This window comes from Cornus florida, unplaced genomic scaffold (assembly GCF_030987335.1).
Source record: "Cornus florida cultivar Cherokee Brave unplaced genomic scaffold, ASM3098733v1 CherokeeBrave_3.0.0_Hap2_Chr05, whole genome shotgun sequence".
NCBI lineage: Eukaryota > Viridiplantae > Streptophyta > Magnoliopsida > Cornales > Cornaceae > Cornus > Cornus florida.
Window position 1 is genome coordinate 72,572,037 of NW_026775575.1, and position 12,451 is coordinate 72,584,487.

Sequence of the window (12,451 nt, forward strand, 5' to 3'; positions counted from 1 at the left end):
TAGACACGGGTGCTACACACAACTTCATTACCCCGGAGGAGGCGCAACGACTTGGCTTGGAGATGCGCAAGACGGAGGGCTGGATCAAGGCCGTCAACTCCGAGGAGGCACGCGTGAGTAGAGTGTACAAGGAGGTGGAGCTATGCATGCAAGGATGGAAGGGCAAGGCTGACTTCCAAGTTGCGGAGATGGACGACCACGACATGGTGCTGGGGCTGGAGTTCATGGACAGGAACAACGCCGCGCCACTACCATGCCTTGGTGCGTTGATGATACTTGGAGGCGAGGAAGGCAAGGCCGCATGCATGGTGCCGCTCGTGGGCAGGAAGGAGAGTCCGGAGGTGGCAGTCAACACGATGGAGCTCGTGAGGACTTCACATCTCCCGAAGGGCGCTCGTACGTTTGGGCCAAGGACATATGCGCAAGTGCTGATGACCTGCGAGAGGCTGGGTCAGCTGAAGAAACCGTGACGAGGGCGTCACGGAAATGGGTGGGGGAGAATGTCACGCCCCGCCTATGGAGGTTGTGTCACGCAGGCGACACGCAGACGCTGAGGAGGACGCTGCATGGTAACTGCATGGCAAGTGGAGTTTCTAGAGTCTTCCGGAATAGTCTAAAGTTATGTGGAAGATTCTAGATATGTGTAGAAATGTGTAGAAGTGTGTGGAAGGTTCTAGGGTTCTCTAGAGTTGTGTGGAGTAGTATGGAGAATTCTAGAATGTTGTAGATACTAGTAGATAAGTATGGAAGTGTGAAGAAGGTGGGAGAAGATAATCAATCTCCACCGTTGGTTAGAATGCATCCTAGCCGTCCATTGGGGATGGGGATGCCTATAAATAGAGGTAGGACTTCATTTTGTAGGGAACAAGTCCTAGAGTGAGTCTTGAGAGCCTTGTAGAGAGCTTGAGTGCTAGCCTTGTACAAAGCATTCTTTGAAGTAATAGAAGTGTTCTTTCCTTGCCAACTTAAGTGTCTCAGTGTGTGTGAGTGTGCAAGCCAAGTGAGGAGAGGGCGAGTGCAACTACAACACTAGTAAGCGCACGAGGGGAGTGTGTTGGCTAAGGTGTGCACGGGAATTAGGCTGACCAAGTACTTGCGAGAGTGGAAGCAACATCTTGGTGCCGCACGGGAGCAGCTAGAGTGGTGCTGAAACTCTAAGCCCGTGACACTATGCTCCACACTTTTGAACTTGTCGTTGCTAATAATCAGAAATTATAGAGGAAACAAAAATAAATGGAGTTAATTAGTAAATTGTGAAGTAGTTACTAGGTGGATCATAACTGATTCATTCAAATTGTGAAGTGTGTGTATATATATATATTATACATTTATACACACACATATATACCTGCATGAGATCTCCAATGTTTGCTATTAGAGCTCCAGGGACAGGAGCCACATCAATCCATTGATTTTGATGAAAAACTTGTAGACCACCAATGCTGTCCTGCAAGAGTAGAGTTAGAAAAAAGGTGTCTGAATGCCTGGTGGTGCCCAAGGTCAGGTCTGGCTCTGGACAAATTGGATAATAAAGGCATGACAATATTTCACTTTTCATGCATTCTATGCGAGAAAGGAAGTCACTGCTTAGCCCTAAAGCCTCTGATAGTAATTCGGATATTGTCTCCCTCAGTTTGATCATGCATTCCACGTACTCTTGCACTTCTTTTCTACAAATCCAGAAGTAGATACAAATTAAGTAGTGATCTAGTACAAGATTAATATATGGTTAGTGCAATTAAAGTGTTTAAGTTGGGTACTCCCAACAAATTAGGATCCCATCTTGTACATTGGCGGGATGATCTCGTGCACATAGAGAGGTAGAGATCACTCCACATGAAGTGTGGTCTCAATAGACAGAGTAGATCCCACCCATGTGAGATGATTTTCACATTCCCTCGTACATTAGACTACTGCACAGTGCACATGATCGAGAAAATTCCAGTTCTGAATTTCTCTTGATCTAAGAGGAGGATATCTAAATTCAAACTCATTTAACCTAAACATTTTTCCCCGTTTGTGGAAAGTTTAAGCACATGAGAGATCATAATGAGAGATCATGTTCATTAAGTATGATATCATTCGTTTTATAAGATAGATATCATACTAGCTTCTTAATTTGATTTTTTATCTATGCATCAAGCAATGATCCATAAAATTATAGAATGTTGTAAACATGAAGTTGTAAGTACCTGAAAACCAGAGGAATAGCTTCAGAGTCCAATGTATCATCATAAAAACCACAAGTTAACAAATCCCTCCAGCATGCAACATCAAGTTCAGTAACATTGCTGGTAAACCTCACTCTCTGCTTACTATCAGAGGAATAGAACTCCCTCTTCACCTCCACCGGTTGCTCGTGGAATCGTCGGACACCTTCTAATACGGCCTCCATCTTGCTCATTGGAACTCCATGATTCACCATCCGAAAGAAACCCCACGTCGAGGCCGCCTGTCGAATCCCATCCACAATCTCCTTTCTCCGAGCACCACCACTCTCGACGCCTCGGAAGTCCATCGTGGGGAGCTCTAGTTCAATACCACTCATTTTATCGGGCGTCGATGGACTGTGAATACTCTCAGGTGGGTGGACGAAGAATCTGGGGATCCTCACCACGCCGGCGTCTACAAGTCCTTTCACGCCCGCTTTGGTTTCGTCGAATTCCTTCACTTCTTTGGCCCAATTGTAACGACCATTGCCGGAGACCGCTTCCATTTTTGTAGTGTATGTGGTGTTTGTATAGTGATTAGCTATATATGCAGACCGAGGTATAGCTGCTTACAGTGAATGCACGAAATAGGCGACTTAAGCGCATCCCATTATAGAGTGTCAGGACAGGAGAAAGTTCAAATCAACTCCGAAGGGCAAAATAGTAAAACTTAAGTCACCATTAAAATATGTACTAAATGATTCATGTGTTCAATTCAATAGTCATATGTAAATAGTTTGATAGAGTTATCTTTATAACATAATTCTATTCAATAATGCAATAGGATAACTAAGGGCAACCCAAAGGATAGATTAGTGGAAAAAAATTTGGTGCCCCATAAAGTATTATATCTCATAACTGATTTTTTTTGAAGGTTACATACACTTTGCGAACATAATTCGTCTATGTAGAACCGCCTTACACAAACCCCGTTAATTATTTATAAAAAAAATAACTAAAATTAGAAAAGTAAAGAAAATCCATCTTTGGTTATATATAACGTATAGTACTCATAACCAACAGGTCAGACATAGCGATATCGGCCTCTTAGCTCCCAAAGGGTGATTAGGATTCATATCTCAGAAGAGACAAGTGTGTGCAAGTACCAACTAAGAAAAAAAAAAAAAAAGAAGCATAGTGCTCGTAAAAATAAAAAAATATATGCATATTCTAATAGATTGTTGGTTTACTACAGTAAACACACACACAAGGCCTCTGCCAAGACTTGAATACTAGATCTCTCCTTTTGGAGAGGACTAAGAGATGAGCCATTTGACTCTCTGATAATTTACTATAAGTTTTAGGGACACATGCATCGCATCATACATACTCTTTTCGTAATATACTTAAATATATGAATTAAGCTCTAAACTATCATCTAAATCGGGTAAAAATAAACGATTGTTTAGTGGCATTACAGTATTATATATATAGGGGGGGTTCAAACAATATATAACTACAGAGAGAAGAACCGAAACAGACTCAGAGAGAAAAACAGAATCAAAAGAAATCACTTTCTGAAAAATATATAATAAATAAACTCTAATTAAAGAACTTACACCATTAAGGACATGTGCAATAATTGTGTATATATATACACACACACACATATATAAATAATTGTTTAGTGGCATTACAGTATTTTAGTGGTTCTGTATCAAGATGCTTGTAATGTTCGTGTCCACGATCTCTAGTTAAGTCATACTCTTCACCCTTTAATTATATGGAGAGCTATATATATAAATAATTGTTTATTGGCATTACAGTATTTTAGTGGTTCTGTATCAAGATGCTTGTAATGTTCGTGTCCAGTCTCTATCAAATATCTTTTTTTTAAAAAAGGTTAAGCAATGTATAGATAGAAGAAAACTGTACGTAGAGGCCCTTGGCCAAAACAGCCCATAAAGGGCAACAGGCCCAAAGAGGCACAAAACAAGAGGCCAATGGCCAAAACAAACAAGAAACAAAAGCCCAGACCAATACAAGCCTAATAACTTTGTTTAACAAACTAATAAAAAAGCCGTTAAACTAAGTTATCAAGCTTTCAATCCGGTAGCAAAGCCCTAAATCGGCAAAGGGGATCCCTCTGTAATAGCTAATCCAGCGGTCTCGGAGGAGGACGACAGCATGCCGGAGACAAATTCCAAGACTGCAAAATAGATCTAGATGTTTCACAATCCTTAAGGCAGCGCAATTGGGGAATGCTTGTGATTGTATTGCTGACCTTAGTCAACACCAATCTCTGCAAAGACGATTTGCCTTTGAAGATTCGATTGTTACGTTCTTCCCATATGTGATACACCATGGCTAAGAGGCATATCTTCCGAAGCATGTTGATTGGAGAGCTTCCCTTCCATCGGTGGCTAATCCACAGAATCATGTCCTCCCAAGAGAGGAATGGTTTGTAGAATTTGCACCTATCTTGTATGAATTTCCATAATGGTGAGGAGAAGATGCATCTGAAAAAGAGGTGGGAGTGGGATTCAGGCTCAGAATTGCATAGAGCACATATGTTATCATGACTAGCCATTGCTCTGCTGTCGAGGGTTGGAAGTCTGCTTTGGGCTGCCAACCACATGTTGAATTTCATCCTTGGAATTGTGGGAGAGCACCATACAAGGTTGCACCAAGCAATTTGATCACCGTTGCTTGCAAGATGGAGAGTGGTATGTTTGAGATTAAAGGTACTAGAGGGGGATGCTAACCAAATTAGCTTATCTTTTCTGGTTGAGCATGGCTGAGGAAGAGCAAGAAGTTCAGGAACGGCATTGGAGAGTGAATGGGGGAATGACCAAGGAGTGAACTCATCAGCTCCCAAGTTTGAGAGGATGTGGGAAGGAAAACATAAGCTGAGAGGACCTGCTGGAGACCAATTATCCAACCAAAAGTTGGTATCCATTCCATTGCCGATGATATGCTTGATGATGAGTCTAGCTGGATGCCTCAGCTGAAGAATTTTTCGCCAGCTCCAAGAGCAAGGCTGGGGGATCTTCAAGCTCCAAAAGCTTCTATTCTTTATGAGGTAAATTCTGCACCAATTGATCCATACTCTGTCTGAATTGTCTGTATGAAGGTCCCAAATATATCTAAGAATAGCAGCTCTATTTGCAACCTCAAGGTTGGGGATGTCTAGGCCACCCTCAGCTTTGGGCCTGCAGACATTATACCATGCAACTTTTGACCCTGTAGATTTCAATTCTGGTCCTGACCAAAGAAAAGATCTGAAGATCTTGTTCAGCTCATTGATTACACTTTTTGGGAGGACAAAAATACTAGACCAATAGAGCTGAATTGAGACAAGGACAGCTTTAAGAAGCTGTAAACGACCTGCATAGGAAAGGGATCTGGCAGACCAGTGAGAGATCCTGTGAGTGATTCTTTCAATGAGAGTTCTACAATCAGAGCTCTTAAGGTTTGTAGTGATCAGTGGAACCCCGAGATGTCTAATAGGCAAACTGCCCTTCTAAATGCCAAATATATCAATAATTACTTCTTCCATCTAAGGGTGAATGCCTGCACAAAAGATTGAACTTTTTAACAGGTTGATTGTTGGACCAGACATCGAGCAGAAGAGGTCAAGGGTTGATTTCAGTATGGATATGGATTCAATGTCTCCATGGCATAGTAAAAGGAGGTCATCAGCAAATGAAAGGTGGGTGATACGTTGCTCCTTACATCTCCAATGATGCTTAAATCTTGGAGCTCGAGTAACATAGTTGCTAATAATGGATGAGAGAGCTTCAACAACAATGACAAACAGGAACGAGGAGATTGGATCTCCTTGTCTCAACCCTCTCTTCCCCTTAAAAAAAACCCTGAAATTCTCCATTCAGAGCAATTGTAAATGATGGGGATGAGATACAAGACAGGATAAGGGAGATAAACTTCTGAGGAAACTTGAGAAAAGTGAGGCAGTTGGAGATGAAGTCCCAATTTACAGAGTCAAAAGCTTTCATAAGGTCAATTTTGATAGCACACCTAGGAGGGCCAATGTCTTTGTGATAACCTCTTAAAAGCACATGTGCAAGGAGGATGGAGTCAGTGATCTTTCTGCCTTGGACAAAAGCTGTTTGAGTAGTGTCAATGATATGAGGAAGGGTAAGTTGAAGCTTGGAAGCCAACAATTTTGCTATACACTTGTAGATGATGTTGCAACAGGATATTGGCCTGTAGTCATTGAGAAATGAGGGATTTGAACACTTTGGAACAAGTGAAATGTAAGTGCAGTTGATCTCAGAAAGGAGCTTCCCATTCCTGAAGAATTTAGAGATGGCCTTAATAATTGAGTTCCCCACAATGTGCCATGTCTTTTGGAAGAAAAGTGCATTATAACCATCCGGGCCTGGAGCCTTATCCCTATTGAGTGACAACATGCAATTCTGGATCTCTAAGGGAGAGGGGGGAGATTCCAGAAGGCTGAGCAAGTTGGAAGGCACTGATTTGGTAATGAATTGGGATAAATCAGATGGGCCATAAGTAAGAAGGATGGAACATCCTAGTAATCTCTGAAAGTGAGAGATTGTTTCTTGTTTGATGGCCTCTGGATCAACAATGACCACCCCAGCTGCAGTTGTGAGACTGACAATTTTGTTCCTGTTAATTCTGGAGGCAAGGGATTTGTGAAAGTAAGAAGAGTTGGAATCTCCTAGTTTCAGCCAAATCATCCTTGATTTTTGCCTTAACATGTCCTCCTGAACCTTCCCCAACCTCAAATACTCAGCAATAAGAGCCATCTCTAGTTGTCTTAGGTGGATATCATTTGGGCAATTGTCAAGATCAGTTTGACATGAATCCAACTCTAATTTTACAGAATCCAGCCTTGACCCAACATCAGAAAATTCTTTCCTGCAGGTTGATTTGAGAATGTGCTTGAGTTTTTTCAATTTTTGGACTACCTGGAACATAGATGTACCCTTGATACGGGAGCTCCAAATTCCTTGAACAAAGTGGTAGAGAGTGGGTGGTTACTCCAAACATTGAAGAACCTAAATGGAATGCGCTTCCCTTGGAAGTTAAAGTTCATAGAGAGTAAGATTGGGCTGTGATCAGAGATACCTGGGGTTAAGAACTTGCATTCTGAGAGTGAAAGGACATACTCCATTTACAATTTACCAAAGCTCTATCAATCTTCCTAGCTATGCATGCATCCCCCAAGCTTTTGTTGTTCCAAGTATACAATAAACCATTGTATTTCAAACCCTCAAGCTCAGCCTGTTGAATGCAATCTTTCAAGTCAGACATTGAAGAGCTCCACTTCTGTGAACCACCAAACCTCTCATTTGAACTGGTTATAGCATTGAAGTCTCCCATGATGATCCAAGGAGAGTGAGAGAATAAGTTTGAGTGGTTAAGAATGTCACTCCAAAGAGTCAATCTTTCATTTGCATGATTAGAGGCATAAATAAAGGAGCAGAAAAATGACACATCATGACCAATAATGGAGACAAAGCAGTGAACGGCTTGCTTGTTGATGTTAATAATGTTGAGATTAATGGAATTTGGATTCCATAAAATCTAGATTCTCCCAAGATGGGAGAAGATGTAATTGTGGGCAATAGACCAATGAGGAGCTATGAGATGATGGATAGCTGCTACATTGTCATGAGACACTCTGGTCTTTACAATAGATATAAGATCCAGCTTATTTTCTGAGATAAGTTTCTTTACCTCAGCCTTCTTGGAGGGCTGATTTAACCCTCTCACATTCCATGTTATAAAGGAAATCATTTAAAGTTAGAGGTAGAAGAACCTCTGAGATATCTGTGGCCCTTTGGAAGGTCTGAAGATATCAAAACTGGGCTGTGGCTTTTACTCCCTCTTGCAGCCTTTTTTAAGCTTCGAACTGTCAATTTGTTAATTGTTGAATTTGCATTTGCAGGAGGAAATGATGAAGATGGCTCACTCATGCTGCAGCATTGTCTTGGAGATGCTACAATTGCAGAATCTTGAACTTCAGGGGAGTTGGGATGATGCTGCTGGTCCAAAATAATGTGTGTGCATGGGGGAGATACCTCATTCCTGGACCAGCTCAGTCTCGGCTCCTGAGGGTAGGTTGATGGAACTTCTATACATTCAAATGAGGTGGAACATGGCTGTGATGGCTATGTGAGTGGAGGGGTATGATGGAGATTGCATGTAGAAGGAGTGATTGTGCGTGTAAATGAAAGTTTCTTTACACAGAGAGGGGATGGATTTAGAGGTAGAGGCCTGCTGGTGTGTTTCCCTTTGGATTTGGAGAGAAGTGCAGTGGGCCTGTTGATTGTAGGTGCTGAATTAATTGGACACTGTGGGTCAATATCACAGATGGAGAGTGGGGTGAATGGGTTATTACACAATAGAGGGGAAATGACTGTTTGTTGTTTATCTTTGTGCTGTGGATGATTTCTCCTTCCATTCTTCTTCCTTAGTGTGATCCATTCTGTGTTTGGAAGGTTCTCAGCAGGGGTATTGTCAACCATAACAGGGCTTGTGTCAACCGTTGGTGGATTAGGGGTTGTCTTCATTTGTGGCTTTGGGTTTATATAGTTTTGGGGACAGGATGCTTCAGTATGGTTAAGCCTCTTGCAGGTATTACAGATCTTGGGAAGCCACTGGTATTCAATACCAATATCAACAATGGTGTCATCATCCTTTTTGAGTTGAGTAGCTGTGAGCAGAGGCTTTGTTAAATCAACATTGATACAAATTCTGGCATACCTTAGCTTTGATCTTGATTCTGTTGCTAAGTCAGCATAAAGAGGGATTCCAACAGTGCTAGCAACATGGTTGAGACCCTTAGCAGTCCAATACCTCATTGGAATGTTGTAAAATTTAACCCAAGTAGGAGTAAAGGTGGTTTGAAGGGAAGAAGGTTGATTAAACTCGTCCCATTTGACCAAGGAGAAGGGGTGGCCAGCTAATGTCCAAGGCCCCATGGATAGCACCTTTTCAGCCTCATTGGTAGAGCTAAATCTGAAGAGGTAAGTGTTGTTCTCACCCAGAATTGTCTCAGTTAGACCATCGGAACTCCAAAGCTTAGTAGCTGCTGTACTGACAACTTTGAAAGGGAGTCTTTTGCGGATGGAGGTGCCAACCAAGTGATTTGAATTCCAAAAATTTAGACCTTCAATTGCTACTTCCTCTGGTGGCTCAATCAAAGATGGGTTAAGGGATGTGATTCAATGAACTCGAAGTTCATTTTTGCTGGGCCATTTTGAACAACTTCAGTCCATCTTTTTGTCTGTTGGATCTTAGCTGGGGGTGGTAAAGGGATGGTGGTATCCGCAATATGGTGGGCTAGGTTGGTTAGAGTAAGTGGGTTGGCTAGCGTGGGGGAGTTTGGTTGATAGCTTAAGGTAGGTTGGCCTAGTTGGATGGGACGTGGGTTGTTGGGAAAGTTATCAACATTGCTTCCTTTTTGGAAAGGGGTTCCTGCATTTGACAGTTGGTGGTTTGGACTGAGATGAGGTGGTGATGTCACGGATTTTGAATTCAAATTCAGATTGAGAACTTGTGGTACATTGGCTTCTGTGGTGGTGGTGGTGGTGGTGGTGATATCAGGTGGAGGTTGATGAAGGGTGGCTATGGCCTTGATTTTGCTTTCTTCGAGTTCTTTCCTGAGCATAGAGATGGTTCTGTTCCTTTCCTGAATCATTTCTAAGGCTTCACCCAAGTTTTCTTCTGACCATTCAAGCTTCTCTGTCAATCTGTCAATTTGATGCTCTAGAGAGTTGTAAATTCTTAGGTTGAAGTTCTTTGGCAGGTGGTAGCTGCTGTTATTTGAAACACTTGAGCCCTTCCTATTCTTGTGTGGAGAATGAACTGTTGGTATGGGTGATTTTGGTTTTTTGCCTGTTAGCCAAATGGGCTTGGTTGATGGTGGAGGGAAGTGGACTGGTGATTTACCGGTGTGGAGTGAAGGAAATGGTGGTTCAAAAACTTCAATTTGTAACAGCCTAGGACAAGAGATATTTGTTTGTTTCACATTGATTTTGGAGATGGGCTTAGAAACATTGGTGAGTGGTTTTTTAGGAAGTGGATTGTGGGATGTTGATGTGTGGCTTCCATTGTTGTGAAGATTCGTGAGAATGAATGGGGGTTTTAGGTGGTTAGGAGGTTTCAGAGGAGGTTTCATAAGGGACTTTGCTGTTGAGTTCTTTGGTTCTGTTGTACAATTTTACTTTGAAATTCCATCAATCCTATCAAATATCTCTATCAGTTATTGCACATGTCCTTCATGGTGTAAGTTCTTTAATTAGAGTTTATTTTAGTATTTATTTTTTGTCAACATGCCAATTACACAATTTCTAGGAAAATATTTGCCTAGGATAAAGTGTTCTCTCGTGGTTCAATTAAATGTACAGATTGTTTTTAATTATAAATTTAAAAAATAATAAATAATAAAATAACTTATTATTAATAAATCACATTATGTATTCATCAATTCTTTTATTTTTCTTATTTATAATGTTTTTTAATTTTATAATTAAAAATTATGTTATATATTTGTGATTGGACAGTCCCGCGGGAACATCTGCACTTGTATTATCCCAATTTTCAATCTTCTAGGGTAGTGGCCTACTAGTGGGTACTGCCTGGACTTGTGTTCTCCATGTGATTAATGTTTACAAAAACCACGTGAGTCAATATTGCAACCATGATCGTTATGGTGCGTGGGTAGGACGCCTCTCCAGCATGTTCTGGTGTTTTTTCTTGTGGTTAATGTTGATGGTGTAATATTGTCATGTTTGTCATGTACTCTGCAAATAATATACTCTTATTTGTCAAAAAAAAAAAAATAATAATAATAATAATAATTAGGTTAGGGTTTGTAAATAATAAAAATAATAATACTAAACTAAAAAATTAGATGGGGTAGTAAAGCTAAGACCCATTTACTAACGCTTTTGCTTTCTTATTTTTGCTTTCTTTAAAAGTAAAATTATATTTTTCATTTCTAAAGCTGAAATATCAAGTAGAATTATGTTTATTAATTTTTTATGCTTTCAATATTTTCAAAGCAAAAAATTAGAAAGCAAGTTTAATAATTATAATTTTGATTTTGTTTTCTAAAATTGACAATTAATGTTATATATATATATATATGTAAGAGGCACAGTTCTTCCATTCATTGAATTGGTGGAATCGCACTACTAAAACTCTTGAATTGAGCTTAGTCAATAATTCCTTTTTGTTAAGACACTTGTCTTCATGAAACTTTTTCATTTCCAGTTGAAATTTGCTACCTTTAGAGTATATATATCATCACTATGACGTTTTTTTCGTGACATTTCAATTACCAATCATGAAGAATCCTACAGATGATCCTGATTCGGTTGATTAGAATTCGGAAAACTAAGCTCCGACACCAGATCGGTAGAGGTAGAGCTTGCCAGAGATGTGGAGGGCGGTGACGAAGCCGATGAAGCAGAGGCTCATGACAAGGACGACGGTAGGTGAGATCTTGAGTCCGCTGTGGAAGTGCCGTGCGGACAGGACCAGGTCTGGTGGTCAATGAGGATGATGATTGGGATTAAGATGAACCTCTCACCATTGTTGGCGTGTGAAGAATTCAAGAAGCCAAGAGGAAGAGTGAAATGTTTTTTTATTATTTTTATTTATAAATAATGTTGCAGTACATAAAGTAATTTCTACGAACAGTATAGAAAATAAAGAAATTATAAATCCTTAGTTTCTCTTCCCTTCACAAAATTAGAAAATACTTTCTTAAAATAAAAAAGTAAAAGTATTTTATTAAACATGATTTTTACTTTTAATTCTCAATTTTAGGAATTAACAGTAAAAATCAGAAATCATTCATGTCAGTAAACAGCTCCTAAAACAATTACTTTCCCCAAAAAAAAAAAAAAAAAAAAACCTATAAATGATGGCATGCAGTGGGTCGTGATGTACACCGACGCCATTTACGGCCGATCAAGTGCCAGTTTGCATCACATATTTTTTTACTCCAATTTAATATTCATTTAAATTGTAAGTTTTATATTAATTTAAATAATTTAATTTTATGCCAAAATTCTCATTTAACCTAATACTAATATCATCACCCTTTTTTCTTTCTTTTTTTTCCTTTTTTTTTTTTTTTTTTGACCATAAGTCATTGATTGTATAAGGTTATATATATATATATATATATATATACTATTATTAAATGTGCAAAGTGTTTCAGTATTTCAGTATTTATTTATTAATATAAAAAATATATTTATTAATTGATATAAAACTCTTAAAATTACTTAACAAAA

At 39.7% G+C, this 12,451-nt stretch overlaps 2 protein-coding genes across 2 annotated transcripts; both read right to left on the reverse strand.

Moving 5' to 3' along the window:
- Positions 1–1,374: 1,374 nt before the first annotated feature.
- LOC132309468 (1-aminocyclopropane-1-carboxylate oxidase homolog 1-like) lies at positions 1,375–2,716 on the reverse strand. Its single transcript, XM_059807773.1, has 2 exons — positions 2,193–2,716; positions 1,375–1,447 (listed from the first exon to the last, which is right to left on the reverse strand). The coding sequence occupies exons 1-2, from the start codon at positions 2,714–2,716 to the stop codon at positions 1,375–1,377; spliced, it is 597 nt and encodes a 198-aa protein (XP_059663756.1).
- A 1,589-nt stretch (positions 2,717–4,305) lies between these two features.
- Positions 4,306–7,520, reverse strand: LOC132309469 (uncharacterized). Its single transcript, XM_059807774.1, has 3 exons — positions 7,323–7,520; positions 6,149–7,105; positions 4,306–5,673 (listed from the first exon to the last, which is right to left on the reverse strand). Exons 1-3 carry the CDS (start codon positions 7,518–7,520, stop codon positions 4,306–4,308), a joined length of 2,523 nt encoding a protein of 840 aa, XP_059663757.1.
- Positions 7,521–12,451: the final 4,931 nt, after the last annotated feature.